This window comes from Eulemur rufifrons, chromosome 6 (assembly GCF_041146395.1).
Source record: "Eulemur rufifrons isolate Redbay chromosome 6, OSU_ERuf_1, whole genome shotgun sequence".
NCBI classification, from domain to species: Eukaryota; Metazoa; Chordata; class Mammalia; order Primates; family Lemuridae; genus Eulemur; species Eulemur rufifrons.
This window is the reverse complement of record NC_090988.1, coordinates 12963535-12986325: the sequence shown is the minus strand read 5'-3', so window position 1 is coordinate 12986325 and position 22791 is coordinate 12963535. Positions and strand designations below refer to the sequence as shown.

The 22791-nt window shown below is 42.7% G+C and overlaps 1 protein-coding gene across 1 annotated transcript in view; it reads right to left on the bottom strand.

The window, feature by feature from the left end:
• CLMP (CXADR like membrane protein) overlaps nucleotides 1-22791 on the bottom strand; it is a 98780-nt gene that overhangs the window by 20521 nt on the left and 55468 nt on the right. The window contains exon 2 of the mRNA XM_069468798.1: nucleotides 1043-1200. Within this exon, the coding sequence (XP_069324899.1) occupies nucleotides 1043-1200 (158 nt within the window). The remainder of the gene's footprint in view (nucleotides 1-1042; nucleotides 1201-22791) is intronic.

The following is a 22791-nucleotide window of genomic DNA, read 5'->3' as shown; positions in this document are numbered from 1 at the left end:
AGGCATGTGCCACCATGCCTGACTAATTTTTTCTATATGTTTTTAGTTGTCCAGCTAATTTCTTTCTATTTTTAGTAGAGAAGGGGTCTTGCTCTTGCTCAGGCTGGTCTCAAACTCCTGACCTTGAGCGATCCTCCCGCCTCGGCCTCCCAGAGTGCTAGGATTATAGGCGTGAGCCACCACGCCTGGCCAAAATCATAAAACTTTTAAATCAAAAAGTCTCTTAGCAAAAAAAATAAGTCAATGAGTAAAGGGGGTGAGAATGGTTATGCTAGAAAACCTGGATTGAGGAAAGCTACTGTGGCTGAATGCCAGCAAGGCAGAAGGACAACAGTAGGTTACCGAGTTCTCATTCTCTACCATTGGCCAGCACAGTGGGTCACCAGGAGGCAGAGCCCTGCGAGTTACGTTCACACTGCCAGAAGCACATGAAACTAGTGGACCATCATGGTCCTATCCAGCCTGAGAACTGAAGACCCAGGGCCCACTCCTTTCTTTTTCCACTCCAGAACCAGTATCAATTCTTTCTGGCCAATTATACATGCGTGAAACATTTTCATTCATGTCCTCTGCATGAAATGTTTTTTGTCATATCACACAATCTTGGAGCTTAGAAGTCATGACTTTGTGCAAGGCTGAAACATGGCAGGTGGTAATGATTTAAGAGGAGGGAGAGAAGCAGGCCTGCTTGAATAGGTTTCAGGTTCTGGCCCACCAGACTAGGGAATCAAGCTGCCACATCTTAGTCCCCTCTTTAGGCAAAGACATTAACAGTGCAGATTCTCTCCCTGGGCAAATGCCAGATGGCTTTCTAGTAGTTCTGGCTTGGTCAAAGAACGTAGAGTCTTTTATTCTCACAACCCAAATACTCTTTCTTCTGTATAGTTTTATATCTAGGGTCTTTCAAGTATAAGCCAGATGAAAAAGCAATTCTAGCTCTTTCAAACCCAATGAGAAAGACTGGAAGACCGAGGAAAGGCAAATGTGGGAGGATGAGGAAGGGAGGGACTCTAGCCAGATGTATATTTATTTCTGTGCTTACCACTTTTTGGTTCCCCTCATTATCAGTGAGCAGCCATTCAATATCCAGGGTGTCTTTCTCTGGAAGCCCCAGTTGATGGTGACAGGGCAAGGTGACCTTTTCCTCTGCCACTCTCTTGATCTCAGTGTGAGTCCCCAAGGTTCCAGTGTAGTAGGAAACTGCAACAGAAAGACATCTAATGAGTAATGTAGAAACTGGATGGCCATGTGTGGGGAGCAAATAAGACAACAGATAATTATTGGGTGTTCCTGGGGGCAAGGAGCAGGTCAAGGTGCTGGAAGAATCCTAGAACAAAAGTACTAGAAGTTCCAGTGTCTCACAGTGGCCCCTCCATTAATCACATCTTCTTTAATGCCACCAAATTACATCCTACTGGTGCCTGTCTTTCCTACCTTACTGGGTTTTTACGAACAATGAAATTGCTCAGGTCAACAACTGTCTTGTTTTTTTTGAGGCAGGATCTCGCTCTGTTGCTGGGACTGGAGTGCAGTGGCATCAGCCTAGCTCACAGCAACCTCAAACTCCTAGGCCCAAGCCATCTTCTTGCCTCTGCCTCCTGAGTAGCTGGTACTACAAGCGTGCGCCACCATGCCTGGCTAATTTTTCTATTTTTTTTATAGAGACGGGGGTCTTGCTGTATTGTTCAGCAAGGTCTCGAACTTCTGGCCTCAAGCAGTCCTCCCACTTCAGCCTCCCAAAGTGCTAGGATTACAGGCATGAGCCACTGTGCCCAGCCAACAACTGTGTCTTTTGATCTTTCTGTCTTCTACTAACAGAAGCTTTCAAAAGCTTTCCTTGATGATACTCAAGGAAACTATGCACTAAGGTGCCCAGCAACTCATGTTCTTGAAGTTATAGAATCATAATGATTTGAAGGTGGAGAAAACCTTAGAGATGAACCTTCTTATTTTACAAGTGAATTTTTTCCAATCTAGCAACAGTTGTTGCTGACCAGTAGCATGTATTTAAGAGGATGAAAAAAACGACACAAATAGTGTAGTATAAGGGGAAATTATTCATGATCAAAGGGCTATGCAAATTTAGAGGAGAGAAATTATAGGCAATTTATTATAGGGTCAGGGAAAGTTTAAATCCTTCAAGGGTTTTGTAAGTATTAGAAACACAGTATGTAAATCATCTAGTATAGCCTTTACCTCTTAGTAGCTCTGAGTAAAATGCAACTGATTGTATTATTAAGAAGGTGGTATTTGCTATGGGCTTTGGAAAATGGAATTCATGTAAATAGAAATAGAGGATGAAGAAAGGTGTTGAGATGTGGGGAGGGGAGGTGACAGGAACAGGCACAGGATGGGAAAGTGGGGGGATCGTCAGGGAATGGTAATAAATAGTTCGGCTGCCTGGTGTGAAGAACAAATGTGGGAAGGTAGTAACAAGTTAGGCTGGAAAAGTGGGGCAGTTTATGTGATAAAAGGCCTTGCTTGCTGCAAGGTGACGTAATCCATTGCTTTGCTTAGGATGAGATATTTAGGAGCTGTGTGTAGAATGCACAGGGACAGGGAACTACTGAGACATGCATTTGTGAAAAAGCTGTCACATTTTTCTAGGTGAGAGATGTTGTCCCAGGATAGTGGTTTAAGTGGTAAAAAAAAAAAAAAAAACAAAGGTCAGATTTGAGAGGTAACACGGAAGTCAAAACTATAGGACACAGCAACTGACCAGCTCTAAGAGGAGAACGAAATGGCATTTGAAACCAAAGGCTGTTTTCAAGCTTGCATGACGGGATGGTGACTGTATTAGCAGGGACAGGGAAGTCCAGAGCACGATGTATTTTCATTTTGGGGTGAGGTGGGGAGGGTAGACACTGAGTTTAGATTGAAGTCTTTTGCAGTACACAACAGGCATCCCTGTGCGTTCTTCCTCACCATAATGCCTCCCTTTCCGCTGCGGATGCTCACACAACTCCCCAAATAGCGTCCTCCCTCAGTTGTTGCGTGAGAGGAAGTTGCAGCACCCTGGGCATTGCTTTATTTCTTCAGTTTTCATTTCTCTTGTGCTTCACAAATAAAGCTTTTAGAAATACTCCTGTCCCATCAGTTGTGCCCGGGCTAAACTGTATCAGGTCCCTGAATTTTCCTTGGTCATTCCATACAAGCACTGTATGTGGGAGACGGGAGGGCAGAGTTGGCATCTTCCCCAGAGTAGGCTCCAATGCCAGGTCACAGGCTGGGTTTCCAGGTCTCTCCGTAGAGCTTTTTCATAGACAAGTCACCTTCCCAGATCGCTTTGTAAGTGCAGAAATGCCTCTGGGAACAAGTGGGCTCTTCTTATAGGGAGTTTCTGCTTCCCTAAGAGATACACATTCTTTTAATCCTTCAAATTCCATCTTACATTCTCTATAGTTTCATGTCACGTGGTTTCAAAATCTAAAACAGGCTGGGTGTGGTGGCTCATGCCTGTAATCCTCGCACTTTGGGAGGCTGAGGTGGGAAGATTGCTTGAGCCCAGGAGTTCTAGACTGGCCTGGGCAACACAGCAAGATTCTGTCTCTACAAAAAATTTAAAAAATCAACCAGGTGTGGTGGTGCACCTGGGGGGCTGAGGGAGAAGGATGACTTGAGCCCAGAAACCTGAGGTTGCAGTGAGCTATGATGATGCCACTGCCCTCTAGCCTGGGTGACAGAGCAAGACCCTGTCTCGAAAAAAAAAAAAAAATCTGAAACAGCCTTTTCCATCCAAAGCAGAATTCTGAGTTACCCGTTTGGATGGATCCTATCCCTCCATCCATGTAATATTGGCCTTCGGCCAGTAGGAATTCAGTTCTACTTTTGGCTTTCTTACCTCTAACTTATATCTTTTTCTAGGAATAGTACCCTGTCAGCAACTTTAGATTGTGCTATAGACTGAAGGTTTGTGTCTCCCTAAAATTCATATGTTGAAATTATAACCTCCAATGTGATGGTATTAGGAGTAGGGACTTTCGGAGGTGATTAAGTCATGAAGGTAGAGCCGTAATATATGGAATATAAAGGACCCCAGAGAGGTCCCTCACCCTTTCTGCCAGGTGAGGACACAGAGAGTAGAGGGTGTCTATGAACCAGGAAGTGGGCCCTCATCAGATACTGAATCTTCTGGCTCCGTGATCTTGGTCTTCCCAGCCTCCAGAACTGTAAGAAATAAGTGTCTATTGTTTAAGCCTCCCAGTCCAAAGTAGTTTGTCATAGCAGCATGAACTACGAGACTCCAAGGCCACCTTCTCTCCTTCTTCCTGTTACTCTCTCTCAGTAACTGGCCAAGGATCTGACATTGGTGACTATTAAATCTACAGTATTGATGACTGATGAATTGATATGATGAAATAGCATCTAGATTCTAGATATGATATGCCTGACATTCAAGGTGTGCGTCAGCTCTAGATCCTCCTTTCTCTCCTTATACAGTAATAAAGAAGCTCAGTGTGAAAAATGATCTCTTTTAAGCCATTCATAATGAAACAATCATACAACCTCCAGACTGGAACAGCCCCAAGTGCCAGGGCTTGTGTGAAGTCTTCTTTCCTGGAGAGAACTCACTCTGCCACTTCAGGAGGGTTTTAAAAGCTAAAGACCAAGAGTTATAACTAATCGAAGCATATAAACTACCTCTCCTATTCCCTGTTCATTTCCCAAAATTGATTAGCAACTAATCAGTGGGAAGGAAAAGGGCCTGTATTCTTGCCTTCAGGGAAATGAAATGGGAAAAAAGGGAGCAGGGGAGACTGTTTCATTCTGCAGCGAGGCTGCTTGGGCTGAGACTGCAGGGGAGGAGCCCTCCAAGGCATCCACCATGAAAGAAGCCCCAGGTGGGTTGCCAAGCACAGTGGCAAAGAAAGGAGACCCCAGGAATGTGCTGGGCCTATGAGGGGCCTTCAGAACCAACAGTTTATGCCGTTGTAGGGTCTTATTGACATTCTCAAGAAGGTTTCTACTGTTTCTATTTAGAACTTGAAACTGCAATGAGAGTGGCCATTTTTTTTTTTTTTTTGAGACAGAGTCTCACTCTGTTGCCCAGGCTAGAGTGAGTGCCGTGGCGTCAGCCTAGCTCACAGCAACCTCAAACTCCTGAGCTCAAGCGATCCTCCTGTCTCAGCCTCCCGAGTAGCTGGGACTACAGGCATGTGCCACCATGCCCGGCTAATTTTTTCTATATATATTTTTAGCTGTCCATATGATTTCTTTCTATTTTTAGTAGAGGTGGGGTCTCGCTCTTGCTCAGGCTGGTCTCGAACTCCTGAGCTCAAACGATCCGCCCACCTCGGCCTCCCAGAGTGCTAGGATTACAGGCGTGAGCCACCGCGCCCGGCCGAGAGTGGCCATTTTTGTTTGTTTGTTTGTTTTTGAGACATCTGTCACCCAGGCTGGAATGCAGTGGCACAGTCATAGCTCACTGCCACCTCGAACTCCTGGACTCAAGGGACCTTCCGCCTCAGCCTTCCAAGTAGCTAGGGCTACAGGTGTGCACAACCATGCCATCTAATTTTTAAATTTTTTGTAGAGATGAGATCTTGCTATATTGCCCAGGCTGATCTCAAATTCCTGGCCTCCAGCAGTTCTCTTATCTCAGTCTCCCAAAGTGCAGGGATTATAGGTGTGAGCCACCTCGTCCAGCCAAGAGTGACCACCATTTAGTGAGTACTTCGTATGGTTTGGCTCTACATGGAGCACTCAACCCTGTGAAGAAAAGCTTACCATCCAAATTTATTGATGAAACTCAAAAGATGAGGTTACCAGCTTGTCCGAGGTCACATAGCTAAGAAGTGACAGAGATCAGGCTTGCCCCACGTATGTTTCACTGCAGAGTTCAGAGTTCATGCCCTGTTTCATGTGGCTTCTAGGATATCTGGTTCTCCCATTATCTTGTAAATTCCTTGAGATTAAGTCCCATTCATCACTGCCTTCCCATAGCAGCCTAGGGTCTCACACACTGCGGGTATGGGTGTTCAATTAATATTTGTTGAATTGATTTGAATCTAACCCATGCACCCATTTTACCAAGGAGCAAACTGAGGCCCCGGGTAAGAAGAGTTGGCCCAAGGTCCTACAACTCATTTAGTGGCAGAAATAACTCATATAGTAACCCATTCTCCCTCAATCTCTATAAAGCAGCTGTAGAGCAACTGAGAAAATGCACCAGTTTGCACTGTACTAAGCTAAGCTTGTGAGAGGGAGCTCTGGCTTCGACCCCTGGCTTTGCACTGGACACAAAAATGCTCAGATGAAACTAGTGCCCTGCACTCCAGGCAAAGCTAGAGAACCCAGCACCAATTTAGTGTATCCAGTAAGTACTTATACATTCAATAAATAAATGCAAAGAATCAGCCATGAAAGTTGCTGATTTAAGCCACTAGAGGGAATCAAAGGCTCAGATTTGGTTGATGTCCCAAAAGGACCGGAACACAGTGGTGGGTGGTGTGCTTTGACAGCGTGCCAAGTTCTATTTATACCATACCCAGAATTAAAGACAGCAGTGCAGGGAGGAGCCCCTCAGTGAATACAAATGGCTTCACCAAGCAGGGAGCCACGAGAGCAGAGCGCACGTACCTCTAGTCTTCCCTGGACCTCAGCTCCTTAGACCCAGGAGGCCACCAGGATTCCTGCAGATTGCTAAGATCCTTCTGTACTTTTTTTAAACTCACCTAAGGGGACAAGGGCCTGGGCTCTGTCTTTAACTTCAAGGCAAGGCAGTGCTCCTGGGGGCTGCTGAGAATGTCTGCCATCCACTGGGTGAGAGGGAAGGGACACTCCAACCACCCTGTGTCTAGCCTTGGATTATATGGGCACTGAAGGAGTAATCTTTGTTAAGAAAGACCCTAGAAATCATTGGTTTAACTTATGAGGAATTGCGGCCAGAGAACTGAAATGTCAAGTCATAAAGGTAACCAGTGGCAGAACTGCAAGTGAGGGAGTAGTCTCCATGGGGGATTCTGTTGCAGCATCTAACTGTGGGAGAAGGCGCTGGGTGGTGGCAGTGGTGAGGACTGTCCCCTGTGCACATGCAGAATGTCTTCCTGAAAGCTGTGGTTCTCCCTAAGTGGGGGCTTTCCCATGCAACTCAAGCACTTAACAGAGGACCTTTGGGAGCCTGAGAGAATTACCCTTTCTGTAGTGTTCTCGTCTACAAAATGGGAATTAAACAAGACACTGATGTAAAGCACCTAGCCCAGTAAAGGCACGCGGGAGTCTCCCCCTAAAATGTTAGTTCCCTTCCCCTGCTCTTCTCTGCTAGAAGGAGGGGCTTTTTCTCAGATGAATGCTGCCTGCATTCAGTTAAGATTGGTTTGAGGTTTTACTCTCTAAATGGTATTAAAGATTTCATTTTATTAAAGAGTCTCCTGAACTTATAAGACCGCCTTCAAAGAGATGGGGCAGGGTTAACTTTTAACAGAAACTAGGATGCTGCATTAAAAAAAATTTATTTCTCTAACAGAGAATTCTTCCACTTCTCAAATACTTACTGAAAGCCTACGTGGCGCAAGTTGCCCCTAAGTCCGCATGCTTATTCTCCCCAAAGATCAGACCTCCCAGGGCTGCTGCCATCAGCACAGTTACTCAGCATTTCCCAAGACCCCATCTAGGTGAAGCCACAGTGTTTGGTGCGGAGGTCGGGAACAGGTGGGTTCATTTTTTTACAATGGAGTTGTTTTTTCCCAGGCTGTACAGACACGAAGTTCACAAGTAGCAAAGTTAGAGAGCCACAGAAGGTTACTGTCCGATGCCAGGTGTAGGAGCTGTGCCACACACACTGTTTCATCACAGCAGAGCACCCACTAATGGCAGCTGAGGTGTGGCAGCACCTCCTTCCGCTTGGTGACTGTGCTTTTCTCAGTAGACCTGCTATAGTCAACCGTTCACATACCTGAATGGGATGAGATTTTTCCTGTGCTTTACTTTACACAGAATATTTGAGAAAGCCTCAAGAAAGTCAGAATCATCAACTGTCAGTCAAAAAAATAAATGAGACTTTGGAACTTTTCTAATTGACCTCTCATTTTATAGATCAAGAAACTGAGGCTTTGGCCAGGCGCGTTGGCTCATGCCTGTAATCCTAGCATTCTGGAAGACCGAGGTGGGAGGATCACTTGAGGGCAAGGAGTTTGAGACCAGCCTGAGCAAGAGCCAGACCCCCGTCTCAACTAAAAATAGAAAAAAATTAGCTGGGAGCTTGAGCCCAGGAGTTTGAGGTTGCTGTGAGCTAGGCTGATACCACGGCACTCTGGCCCAGGCAACAGAGAGAAGTGACTCACCAAAAGCCCTCTTGATTTAAATGATTTAAAAACATATATATATGTGTATCCCCCATAACAAGATGAAATAAATAAAAAAAATATATATGTATATACACACACACACACAGACACATACTCATATATATATATATGAAATTCTGTAGGGGGCTGTGTGTGTTTATGTGCACACACACGTGTCTTCTAGACTGTTTCTGAAACACTGTATGCAATTCAAGACACAGCATGATGCGCTAGAAAGTGCATGAAGTTTGGAGTCAGACCTGGATTTAAGTAGTAGCTGTGAAGACCAATTAATTCCCTAACTCTCTGAGCCACTTTCTTCTCTGTAAAATGAAAATAAAAACATCAACCTTGAAAAGTTGTTGTAAGGATTACATATGATATATGTAAAGTATCTAGCACTGGCACATGGTATGTAGTACACACTCACGAAATGGCAATTATGATTATTAATAATTGTACAGGTTGCATTGTGAAAGACAGGGAAAACCAGAAAACATGCCAAGGGGGTAAACCAAGATTGTGAAGACTTTGGAAGTAATTTTGCAAGATAACTGTTACTATTTGGCCATATGTGCTCGCCCTCTCTCTCTATGTATATATTTTTGCTGCACTAGTTGAGAGTAAGTTGCAGACAGTGTGACACTTTACCTCTAAATATGTCAGTGAGCATTCCTTAAAAATAAGGATGTTCTTCCCCACAACCACATTAGCACACCTAAGAAAATGAATGATATTGTATGGAAGATCATTCCTGACAAGAGTGAGTAAGTGGGCTGGAGGTGCTTCTGAAAAGATAGACATGTTTTTACTGCGCAGAGTTGAGGGAGGGAGGAGCACCCCAGGTGAAGGGAGCACCACCTGGAAGCAAATGGCAGTGCCTGTCCCCTCTGCTCAGCCTCCCTCAAGCTCCCTGACTGTGAACTGGTGAAGTTCCTCTTCTCTATCTTCGCCTTCCCAGCCCCATACTCAGCTCAACCCCAGACTCTTTCCAGCCACCTCCCTTTATGGGGTCTTCACAAGAGGAAAACTTCATTCACTAAGAGCTGCTAAAGGCCTGACACATTTCAAGATCTTTCCAAATGCAAACATGTATTTGGTATTTAGACACAGCCTAAAGCTAAAGGAATGAAGTTTGAGAGTTAACAGTGGAATTCCAGACAAGTGGGAATCAGGATGGTGCCTTTTTATTTCTCCCCCCAAGGAGTTGAGTATTTGTTCCTGGAGTCCCTACAATTAGTGGTGTGAGTACAAGAACCAAGGTGGTGGCCTGAGTTGTGGACTTTGGTCAGGGGGACCAGATAGTGAGTTTCCACCCCCTTTCCAGTCTAGGGATTGGTTTTGGAGGAGGAGGAACAGGAAGGAAGGGAAAAAGGGAGAAGGTGAGGGGAAGGGAGGGAGGGGGAAGGGAAACAGGATGTGGGGGATGAGAGGAGGAGGGGGAGGGGAAGAAGGGGCAGGGAAGAAGAAGGGAGAGCCAGGTAGCCACAGAAGATAATCAGAGAAGTTTTCAGATTAAACACAGGCTGATTAAAAATGGTCAACCTACCTCTCTTCCCCTCTGTGAAAAACTGTCTCAATATGTACTTCACATGTATTTATCCACATTAAAAAATTGCATCGAGCTCTTCACTTATCAGGTATGGATGGTGCTGGGAATATATAGATGAGAACAGTCTCTCCTACTCCCTCAAATCCTTCAAACGCTGATAGTTAATGACACCTTACATTTACAATGAACAATTAATTCAGTCATTCACATGCATCATCTCATGTGAGCCCCAAGACCAAAGTAAGTAATGCTGCCACTTTCTTTTAGAGGGAAGAAAACTGAGGACCACACAGCTGTGGCCACATGGCTGATGGGGCTAGTGGGCGGCCCTGTGGAGACATAGCCCACCTCCAGTTTTTATTCTTTTTTCTTTCCCACAGCAAAGGTCATTGTCTTTACCTTGAAATTGGCAGGTAGGAAACACACAGATCATGTTTGTAAATGTAGATGGCACAGAGCTGGGTAGCAGAGCTAATCTGATTGGATACACTGGACATATATAATTATCTTGCTAGCTGGGATCTTGAGCCAAAAGCAAGAAGAAATTTAATAGAGACAAATGTTGAAAGTTCCGGCTAGACACAAGTACAGGGTGGGAAAGGCCTGGAAGACCTGGGGGGTTACAAGATTTACATTGACCACTAGTGTTATGTGGCTGCATTCATGGAGGTTTGCTGTTCCAAACATGGGGAGTTACTCCATTGCCCTTTATACTAGCCAGACTAGCACATCCAGAGCATCTGCGTTCAGTTCTAGATGCTGAAAACTGGGAGGGACATGGACAAAAAAGTTGGTGTTCAGAGGGTTGTGACCGGGAAACAATGGGGTCTGAAAAACATGTCGTATGAGGAACAGTTGATGCAGCTATAAATAAATAAGTTAGGAGCACGGAAGACTAAGGGGCAGCATGGTAGCTACCTCCCAACACTTACAAAGCTGCAAAACAAGTAATAGGCTTACTGGGTTCTGTTGCCCTGGGGGCCAGAATCAGGTCTAGATGCCATAAGAGATTCAACCATAAAATAACAGAGTGGGAGATCTCCAGTACTTCTTTCTAGTTCTTCAATTATGTGATTTTCTTACAAAAGACTTAATGCCATTTAGGTTTAATGTTGTTGGACTTTGTAACAGTCTTTTCTGATAGGAGAATGAGCCCTATTGTTTAGGAATTTTCCATTACTGGAGTCATTCAAGTGAGGGTATATCAGGGCTGAAAAGGGATCCTTATATGTGAATGATGAACCCAGTATTTAAAATCTTTTCTAACTGTAGTATTCTATGAAATAATTATTAAGTGCTTAGTATATTGAAGGCACTGTCCTAGTTGAACGTGTGCCAAAGTATAAAATACAAATGTATTCTCGTCTGTCAGTGTATTTTGCCACCATCAGCGAGCTCTTATACAATTTATACAAAGGGTCTAGTTTTGTTCCAGTTAACATGACTTTCAAAGATTGTTGAAGGGCTCTTTGAAAGAACTGAAAAGAACTAGCCCATGCAACCATTTCTTTCCTAGCTGTTGCTGTTTTAATCCACAAGAGGGCAGAATTTACTTAGGGAAGATTAGCCGTGCCCAACGCTTAAGATAATTTTTATTAGTAACAAGGATTATAATTGACACAGATTTATAGACTACCTTGGATTTAAGCTTGATAAGTACTTGGTTGCCATTTGTGGTTATGTGCTAAATTCCCAGCCACGTGCATTTAATGTTCAAGGACCCATGGAAAAAATAGAACTCTTAGAAAATATAATCAGGCATTTGAGAGGAACTTTATCCAAGAAATATAAACATACTCTATTTTAATAACTTTTAATAACTTAAGGTCACTGTTTTAATTTGTTCCAACTGAAACAGATATTTACTTTGTCTAGACCAAAAAACTTATTTTAATTGCAGAATTTATTATGAAACAAATCAATTTGTCAGATGCTGTGAAGTATTTTTTCTAGGGAGTTAATTAGAAAAGACTAAGAGGGAAGGAACAAAAATCTGTCCCAGATGGTTTAGGGAGGCCACGGAATCAGCAAAAGAACTCCTAAGGTCCTTTTAATCTTGACGTTTAGTCTTTGTTTTAGTAACTTACTGAATTCTGGAATGGTCTAGCTATATGTAATCTAGATTCCCAAGTTTGGGTAGGTCTACAGAAGTCATTTTCTTGCCTTTAGGCCAATTTCATACTGAAAACTAGTCCACTGAAATGTATCAAATTGTTCATATTCTCTTATTATCACTGGGAATCTGAAATCATAGCAAACTATTCCAAGATCCTGACTGGTCTGTTAGTCTCCTATTCAGGGATACTGATTTCTACATTTCCTTAAACACATCATCCCTAATGCTTCCAACTCTGGGTGCCACAGATTAACAAGAACATTGACAAAATAGTTGGCATTCAGAGAGGAGTAACCAGAAGTGCACATTTATTTGTTCAACAAATATGAGTGGCCCTTCTGGTACCATACCAGGTGCTGCTGGGGATGCAGAGATGAATGACATTGTCTTTTGTCTATGAAGAGATCACAGTCTAACAGAGAAACAAAGCAGGCACCCAACAACCACAGTTCAAAGCAATGTGTAAGCAATGTTGTGTGATGGTCAGAAAGTGTTGTAGGAATTCAGAGAATATCATTAAGGTGATCAGGGATGGTTTCACAGAAAAGGAAATATTTACCCTAGGCCTTGAAGAATAGGTTGGAATTTTATTTATTTATTTCTTTTTCTTTTCTTTTCCAAGTGCTTAGCTATCACCATAGGTTGGAATTTTAGCAGCTATAAGCGGTAGAAAATGGCATCCCAGACTGTGGACGGCAGCCTGACTGCTTAGCAAACCAATTGCCAAGCTGACCTCAGCATTTGGCAGAATGGAAGATCGCCGTGGACCCTTCATCCGACAAGTTCTCAAAGTCTGGTGATGGGAAGGAGGATGGTCAGTAATATCACATACTCAGCATGTGGGCTGTGCCCCTGTCCTACAGACTGGGGTTGACTATCTGGTAGTAACATTTTATGCTGATTTCTCCAGGAATAATTGGCAGGGGAAGGAGACTGATCTGGTCCACAAAGATCACTCCACCATTCAGAAATACAGCAGGTATCTCTCTGTCCTCAGTAATGTGCTCGTATATGTTCCGTGCATGTATTGATATTTACACATGCAGGAACATACATGCATACATACACCTGTCCAGAGACCCCTGCAAGCATGCCTGTGCCAGTACACAGATCAGACAAGAATGTGTGCCCTTGATTTGGAGACTGTCAGAGAATGAGATCCCTCGCTAACCTATTTCATTGACACATCTATTTATAGCCTCTGTCTCATTCCAACTGCTAAGTCGCTTTCTAAACCTAAATCTTTTATTACCTTCAGCAGAGAGATTTGAACAGAGGGGAAAATTAAAAATAGATACAGACTTACTAGCAAGGGGACAATAGTCAATTGTTAGGGATCCATGGCAATGAAGAATTGAAATTATGTTGATAATTGAAATCTGCTGATAAATCAAAGCTTCAATCCAGCCTTTGACTTCTTCATCCCCACCCCCACCTTCCTATCATAGCTAATAACAAAGAGAAGATGACTGGTTTGAACTTCATCCCCCTTCATACACTCTCTAGGAAGGGACAGAAGAGCCATGAACCAACAAACAAAAAGAATTGAGGGAGCTGCATTCTCTACCCACAGGAAAAAATTACCTCCTATATGATAAAAATGACAGATAATACAAATTTGCCATCCTATGTATTTTAAAACGCCCAAATAAAACATTTCTTAATCACAGCTAATAATTTTAAAGCACTTATTATGTACAAAGCATTGCTATTTGATTTCTATTCATTTCCATTTTTCATCTTCCCAATAATCCTGCAAGGTGCAGGCAGACACTGAAATGCAGCGAGACTAATTTGCCCAAGATCACACGGTTAGGAGTTGAGCCATGGTTCTAATCCAACCATTTTAACTCTAAGACCTATACCCTGAACAGTATATTACACTGCCTCCCAGCATACATAGCTAACAAAAAATGTATTGCTCTAGAGTCCTCTCAAAGCTTTTCATCATCTTCTTTTCTATGTTTGGTCATATATAGCAATGTTTTCCAGTCTTTCTTTACTTAGGCTCCCATTTTTTACGTATATGTAAGCTCACACTCTTCTTTACTGTTATTGGGAATAGGTTAAATATTGTGATTAAACAGTGGCATTTTAGAGTGGCTTTCAAAAAGTAAACATGATGACTGTAAGGCTGATCAAAAGAAGGTAGACACAACAGAGCATATTCTATATAATTCTGTTTATATAAGGTACAGACACAGAAAAAACTCCTCTGTGCTGCTGGCAGTCTGGACAGTGGTTACTCTTAGAGGAGGGCGTTACTTGTTACTTGGGTGTGTTCATGTTGTGGAATGCATTAAGCTGTACGGTTAGGATCGTGCATTTTTCTACGTGTGTACTATACTTTGTATTATCTATTGCTCATAACAAATTGTCCCAAAACTTAGCAACTCAAAACAACAAACATGTTATCTCACAGTTTCTGTGGGTCAGGAATCTGGGCACGAGTTAGCTGGGTAGCTCTGACTAAGGGTCTCTCATGAGGTCCAAACTGTTGTCTGGGCTGTAATCTCAGAGGAGAGCCCCTCGAAGGTCACTCATGAGGTTATTAGAAGGTCTCAGTCCCTCATCACAAGGACCTCTCCCCAGGACTGCCTGACCACATGGCCGCTGGCTTCTCCAGGGTGAGTGATGTAAAAAACAATACAAGAAAGTGCTCAGGATGGGAACTCAGGAGAGAAATCTCATCACTGCTGCCACATTCTGCTTGTCATAAGCAATGCAATCGTTCCAGACCACACTCAAGAAGAGGGGAATACCAGGAGGCAGGAATCATTAGGTGCAATGTTAGAGGTTACCGATTATACCGTATGCTTTAATAAAAACTTTAAAAATTATACATATACTTCCTTTGCCACCCTGCCCACAATGACAATCATTATCTTCTTACAGAATTTAAAATACTTTAACAATTCCTTAGTTTTTTGATAACCACAACATTCCTTAAAAGTAGATTATATCAGCATTCCTCAACCTTTTTGGCACCAGAACAGACCAGGGACCAGTTTTGTGGAAGACAATTTTTCCATGGGGCTGGGGGCGGGGGGGGGGGGGGGGGGCGGGGGGGGGGGAGGCAGAGCTCAGGCGGTGATGCAAGCGATGGGGAGTGGCTGTAAATACAGACGAAGGTTTCACTAGCTCGCAGTGGAGCTCTTTGGCCTGGTCCCTAACAGGCTGTGGACCGGTAGTGGTCCCCACCCAGGGGTTGGGGACCTCAGGATTATATGACATGACTTCTTTCTGTTTTATAGAAAAGTAATAAGCTTGATATGACCACTTTCACGTTTGCATAGCACTTTCCAGATTTCACGATTCTTTTTCATACATATTGTGAGTTTTATTATGCGGAATAAGTGGGAACTGTAGTTTAATGTTAGTTTATCTGATAACACTCTGAAAATTATAAAATGCTTACAATGTAACAGTTTCTATGTGCTGAGTGATATATGTATGTTTGGAATATATTCTTATGGATTTGTTCATGGAAAGTTGACCATATGTATCGTACCATTCATTTGACACAGACTCTTTATTTTTATTTATTTAGTTTTTTTTTGAGACAGAGTCTTGCTCTGTCACCCAGGCTGGAGTGCAGTGGTGCGATCACAGCTCACTGCAGCCTCGAACTCCTGGGTTCAAGTGATCCTCCTACCTCAGCCTCCTGAGTAGCTGGGACTGTAGGCGTGTGCCACCATGCCTGGCTAATTTTTTAATTTTCTGTAGTGACAGAGTGTTGCTATGTTACTTGGGCTGATCTTGAACTCCTGACCTCAAGTGATCCTCCTGCCTCAGCTTCCCAAAGTACTGGGATTACAAAAAAAAAAAAAAGAAAAGAAAAGAAAAAAAAGAAACACCAAAGTACTGGGATTACAGGCGTGAGCCTGTACTGGTGCCCGGCCGATACAGACTCTTTTAAAATGGCTTAAAATAACTAGTGTATTAGGTAAGTTCTTAAAGGTTATAGTGAGCTTTAATATGCTTTTAGTATCAAGTTCTTGAACAGAGCTATAATCAGACTTAGCTCATGCTTCACAAGGAAAACCTTGGAGCTTCTACTCTCTCAGAGACAGATAAAGGCAATTCAAAACCTAGACCTCGATCTGTGTGCTACTTAATGATGGTATGCAAATAAACGGGCCAAACCAGACTTCAGCTTCTCACACTAAGCTGGCAAGAATAGACCTAGCTTTGCAGTTTGGCTCCCTACACCCAGCATATATTCCTATAGAAAATGGCAAGTCTCAGCAAGGGAGAATTTGTAATGCCAAGTAATTTCCCGTAACTTTACTTTCTTCCTGTCGCTCACCCACACCCAAATGACTCAAATGGGTGCTTCACATTCATGTATTCATTCAGTCACTCACATAGTTACTCAAATGATCTATGATTCTTGAGTTTGCCTTGTCAGGGGATTGTCTTCCAGATGATCTTTGCATTTTCACCAGAGCAGCACACTGGTTCTGGCTGACCTCCCTTGCTGCAGACCTGGGGTACTTCATGCTTGCCGTAGAGGGGTGGTGAAGAACAAGAAATCACCCAAATACTTTATTATCCAAGAAGGATGGTTCCAAGATCTACTTAATTATTAGCACCCCCCAAAAAGCTTTTAAAAACTTTTTTTGAGACAGAGTCTTGCTCTGTTGCCCAGGCTGGAGTGCGGTGACATCATCATAGCTCACTACAACCTCAAGTTCCTGGGCTCATGTGATTCTCCTGCCTCAGCCTCCCAACTAGCTGGGACTACAGGTGTGTGCTACCATGCCCTGATAATTTTTCTATTTTTTGTAGAGATGGGTTTTGCTCTTGCTTAGGCTGGTCTTGAACTCCTGACTGCCTCGGCCTCCCAAAGTGCTAGGATTATAGGCATCAGCCACCACGCCTAAAAAACTTTTTTGAATAATGTAAGTATATGGTAATCATTCAAACAGAACAAAATGGTATACAGTGAAAAGTAAGTCTCTCCCCTCACATCTGGCCTTTGGTTCCGCTCTACAAATAACTTGTTATCAGTTCATGTGCATTCTGTGTCTCACACTTGATTCAGAGTTTGGCTGGATATAAAATGTTAGGTTGGATATAATTTTCACTCAAATTTCAGGTGTTGCTCCATTGACTTCTAGCTTCCAGAGTTTCTATTGAGAGGCCTGATGCCATTTTCAATTCCAGTGTTTTATAAGAGACCTCCTTTTTATCTCTGGAAGTTTTGGGGACCTTATCTTTATCCCTGGAGTTGTAAAATTTTACTATGATGGGTTTTGGTGTAGGTCTTTTTTTTAAATTCATGTATTAGGAGATGCCTAAATGAAGTTTAAAGACTCAATTCATTTAAGTGTCAGGAAATTTTGTTGTACTATTTAAAAATAATTCCTCTAATTTTCTCCTCTTGTTTGTTTGTTTGTTTGCTTGCTTTTTTTTTTTTTTAGACAGAGTCTTGCTCTATTGCCCGGGCTAGAGTGAAGTGGTATCATCGTAGCTCACTGCAACCTCAAACTCCTGGGCTTAAGTGATCCTCCTGCCTCAGCCTCCCAAGTAGCTGTGACTACAGGCATGAGCCACTATGCCTGGCTAGTTTTTTCTATTTTTATTAGAGATGGGGTCTCACGCTTGCTCAGGCTGGTCTTGAACTCCTGCCCTCAAGCAATCCTCCCGCCTTGGCCTTCTTGTCTTCTTTATACACCTATCTTTCAGGTATTGGACCTCCTAGATTGATACTCTAATTTTCTTATCTCTTCTCTCATGTTGTTTGATTGAGTTTTCCAAGAGTTTTTTCAAGAGATCTCTTGAGAGGCAATAAAAGGTAGTGGTTAAAATCAGTGATTTAAATACAAAATATATTCTTTTCTAGTTAACCTTTGGCAAGTTTTTTATTCTCTCTCTGTCTTAGTTTTCTTATTTGTAAAATGGAGGAAATAATTATACCCAGCTCATGGGCATTAGATGAGGATTACAGCATGTTAGGAGAATTAAGTTAGTTTTAATATATGTCTGAAATATAGTAAATGTTCGATAAATATTTATTATTTTAAAAAATGTATTTATTATTTTTAGAGATTGAGTCTCGCTCTATTGCCCAAGCTGGAGTGCAATGACGCGTTCATAGCCCACTGTAACCTCCAACTCCTGGGCTCAAATGATCCTTCTGTCTCAGCCTCCCAAAGTGCTGGGATTGCAGGCCTGAGCCACAGCACCTGGCCTACTGTTATTATTATTGTTATTTTTATACATTCCTTTTATAAAACATCCTGTTTTTGTTTTGTGGATACAATGTCTTCCCTTATGTTTTTCAGGATATTAACCATAAGGTTCCTTGCATAGCCTGTTTCTATTTGTTTTTCTCTTACTTTTCTCAAATGTCTCATATTAGATAGAGAGATACTAAGAGGCTGTTTGGAAATGCTGTGACCAGACAGGACTTGTTGCCCAGTGAGCTTCTTTGAAGACTTTTTCATTGTGGGATTCCAAATGTCAGTGTCTGTAGGCCTTTTCCCTGAAGCTGTTGCATTTCTCCAGAGAAGAATTCTTAAATCACCTGTCTGTCGGTGGGGGGTGGGTAATGGCTGCCAATGGTCTCTGAGCTGGGGAGGTAAGGGGGGGTGGTCAGGGGATTCCCATTCAGGATGCAAATAGAATACGCTTAGAGAAAAGGCCTACAGACTCTGACTTCGTTTACAGTTTGGCGGTTTTCCTGCTCTTTGCTGTGCTTGATGTCTCAGAGTCTGGTTCTCCCAAATTTTCCTTCTCCTGGGATGACAGAGAAGTGGGGACCTCTCTGTGGAGGGTGCAGAAGAAGATATTTAGCTACTGGTTTTGTTTTGTTTTCTTTTGATGCAGATTTTCACCTGATCCTCCATCTTTAAGCCCCAGGCCTCAACTCAACGTTCTGCGATACCTGTGTAGCTTCCAGTCCTTGAGCCTTTTACTGAACTGGCTTGCCCACCATAGGTGCAGGAGTCTCAGCCACTGTGTTTTGGTAAGTCGGGTTACCTCTCCTCCACCTGCTCTCATCCGCCAAATATTTAATATTTCTCTTTCACCTTTATTTCCTCCCCCATTTTCTTGTGTTTGTGGATATACTTCTCTTTTATTCTTTTCCTTTCATCTTAGTGGGATTTGGGGAGGAAACAGAGAAAAATACCTGTGTTCAATCTATATTAACAAAATATCAGGAAGTGATTCAGGGGCCAAGTATTGTCTTCTACACTGTAAACATTTCCTTTGCTCAATTTTTGAGAAAAACTAAAACCTTATTATTTCTGTGGCTTTTTATCCTCCCACTTCCTGTGTTCAACAGACAGTCATCATGGCAGGGTTGTGTCCCGTGACTGGGATACTGCTTGTGATACTGCTGTCTCACCCTGGGCCAGATAAGACAGTCCTCTGGGGAACGGAACAGCTTGTCCTGGTACCCAGGATGCTCATGTTAGATTTAGGGTGGTCACACTTTTGCTGGAAAGTGTTTCTCTTGCAGCACCCTCTGCTCAACATGATAGAAAAGGAGAAAAAGCTTCTGTTTCCCAATAGGCTCTCTCTTCTCCATAGATCCTTATCTGGGAAAAAGGTAACAGAGAAATGTGAAAGCAAGTTTCATCAGAAATGAGGAAATTATCAGTCATTTTGCTAATTTCGATCTATGACACCCAAAGAGAAAAAGTGGGAGAGGATTTTTTTTAAAGAGACAGGGTCCTTCTCTGTCACCCAGGCTGGAGTGCAGTAGCGTAGCTCACTGTAGCCTCAAACTCCTGGGCTCAAGCATCCTCCTGCCTCGGCTTCCCAAGTAGCTAGGACTACAGGTGTGTGCCACCACACCTGGCTAATTTTCCTTATTTTTTGTAGGGACAGGGTCTTACTACATTGCCCAGACGGTCTTGAACTCCTGGCCTCAAGTGATCCTGTTGCCTCGGCCTCCCAAAGTGCTGGGATTACAAATACGAGCCACTGTGCGTGGCCTGATTTTTTTTTTTTAATGTCTTGTTTTTTTCTTACTTTTTCCCTCCCTCCTTTCCCTCCTTTCCTCCTTTGTTTCTTTCTTTCTGTTCACCAGGCATGCTGTATTTGGGATATTTTGGTTCAGACTAGGGAAAATGAAGCAAGTTTTCAGAACACATTACAGAAGTACAGACATCCTCAGGATGAAGCCATCATGCTCAATATAAATGACGCCCTGTTCTGCCCAGCAGAGCTCTCCGCCCTCGTCTCTTTGCTGCGTTTGCAGATTGGAAAACTTACCAGAGACTGAGGCCGTTTCAGGGCAAATATTTGTTTAAATCTTTCATTTTCTCTGTGGTCTTTAAAAGCCACTATGGTTTTTAGTACTGGAATCAGCTTTTCCAAGCATATCACATTGGCCTCCAGCTGTGACCCTTCTGGGGCCATGAACTCTACAAGACTCTAGCAGAGGCCTGAAGATGCTTGTTCATGAGAAGTTGGTAGAGAGCCTTGTGAGGAGGTGCAGGGGACATGCAGGCAGATTTCCTGGCAGATTCACACCCAGCTCCCGATGCGCGCCCCCATGGAGCACCAGTGTAGTTGTACGGCATATGAAAGAACAAGCGAATACTGCAAGACAGCACGAGCCTGCCACTAGCACAGCAGCTCAGAGGAGGTGGCAGTCGGTGAATGATGAAAGGCAGCGAAGGAACCTGATCACTCAAGGTTAGATTATGAGGGAAAGAGAAAAGGAGCAGAGAGGAGGGAGCGTTTCATTTGAGGGGAGACTTAGGAGAAGGAAGCTTCTAGATAAATACTATTAGAACTGGCCCTGGCCCTTAGAGAACAACTCTAATTTTTTTTTTTTTTTTTTTTTTTTTTTTTATTAAGAGACAGGGTCTCACTGTATTGCTCAAACTGGTCTAAAACTTCTGGCCTCAAGTGATCCTCCCACTTCGGCCTCCCAAATTGCTAGGATTACAGGCATGAGCCACCAAGCCTGGCCTAAACTCTAATTTTTTGGTGTTATTATTTTTAGTTTAGCAATAAGTCTCTGGTTTTATCTACAGTTTTCCCAGCTGACTGGTTTACCATTCTTTGAGATTAATCTAGAGGCAGGTAGACTATTTCTGCCCCCTACCCCAGCCCTCCTTAAACCTCCAGGCTGTGGTGTCACAGTGAGCAAATTGAGAGAAAAAGGCTTTGGCTGTATTCCATTCAGCATACAGGCCTGTCTGGCAGCAGAAACAGGAAAGGCCAAATCCCCACTCCCATGGGTCGGGCCCCCGCAATAATCTAACAGCCACTTGCTCATATCACTTTTTAGAATATCGGGCCACATCGTATCATTTCATGTCCATCATTCATTTATTTAATAAATATTTATTGAGCACCTGCTATGTTTTAGGCACTGTTTAAGGTGCTGAGGATAAAGTATTGGGAAAAATGGATATTCTCCTTATTTTGTCCTTCTCAAAAAGGTGTGCTCAGGTCCCTGGGGGTCCCGGGCAGTATGGCAGGGCCACAGAGAGTTCTAGAATAATTATGTGATCAATATTTTCTTGGAGTGTCTTTTACAAAATGTAAGTAATTGAAAACTAGGCCCTGTATTTAAAAATATATTCGGAGTAGAATAAAAAATTCATATATATATATTTTTTGAGATAGAGTCTTGCTGCATTGTGCAGACTAGAGTGTAGTGGTGTCATCATAGCTCACTGCAACCTCAAACTCCCAGGTTCGACAGATCCTCCTACCTCAGCCTCCGGAATAGCTGGAACTACAGGTGCATACCATCACACATGGCTAATTTTTCTATTTTTTGTAGAGACAGGGTCTCGCTGTGTTGCTCAGCCTGGCCTCGAAGTCCTGGACTCAAGGAATCCTCCCGTCTTGGCCCCACAAATTGCTAGGATTACAGATGTGAGCCACTGCGCCTGGCTAAATTTCTTTCTTCTTTTTTTTTTTTTTTTTAATTTTTATTTATTTATTTATTTTGAGACAGAGTCTCACTCTGTTGCCCAGGCTAGAGTGCTGTGGCATCAGCCTAGCTCACAGCAACCTCAAACTCCTGGGCTCAAGCAATCCTCCTACCTCAGCCTCCCGAGTAGCTGGGACTACAGGCATGCGCCACCATGCCCGGCTAATTTTTTCTACATATATTTTTAGTTGTCCAGCTAATTTTTTTCTATTTTTAGTAGAGACGGGGTCTCGCTCTTGCTCAGGCTGGTCTCAAACTCCTGAGCTCAAACAATCCACCCACCTCGGCCTCCCAGAGTGCTAGGATTGCAGGCTGAGCCACCGTGCGTGGCCTGAATTTCTTTTTTATCCATTTTCCCATAATACTCTGTAGACATTTCTATAATAGTTCTTATATTTTGTTGTGCCTATATATTTTCCCATCTTTTCTCGAGTGGACATTAAACTCCCCAGGAAGGGACATCTTTCTTGTCCATCTTTGTATTTTTACACTACACTGAATAGGTCACTGAATAGGTACTCAAGGAATATAAGCTGAATTCATTTTTCAGAGGGACTGCAAATTCTCTGAAAGGCTCATCTGAAAACATTAATTAATTTATTCCTTCATCTATTCATTTGTCATCTAAATATTTATCATCTTTCTACTCTTGAGCCCAGGTTTAGGAAGATAACAATAAGAAAAACGGAACTAGTCTCTTCCCTCATGAAAACAACTCACAGAAATAAAGGAAAAATACTTAATTGAAAGTAATTATATTAAATATGATAAATTAAATATAATTAAATAATTAAATGTATAAATGTGATAAATGCTCTAAAGGAAAAGTACAGGAAACTATGAACTGCAATTCCATCTTTAAATGTATTTTAATTTCTTAATATCCCACACAGTTATATTGTTTGAATTATAGTGGAATAATTCTTCC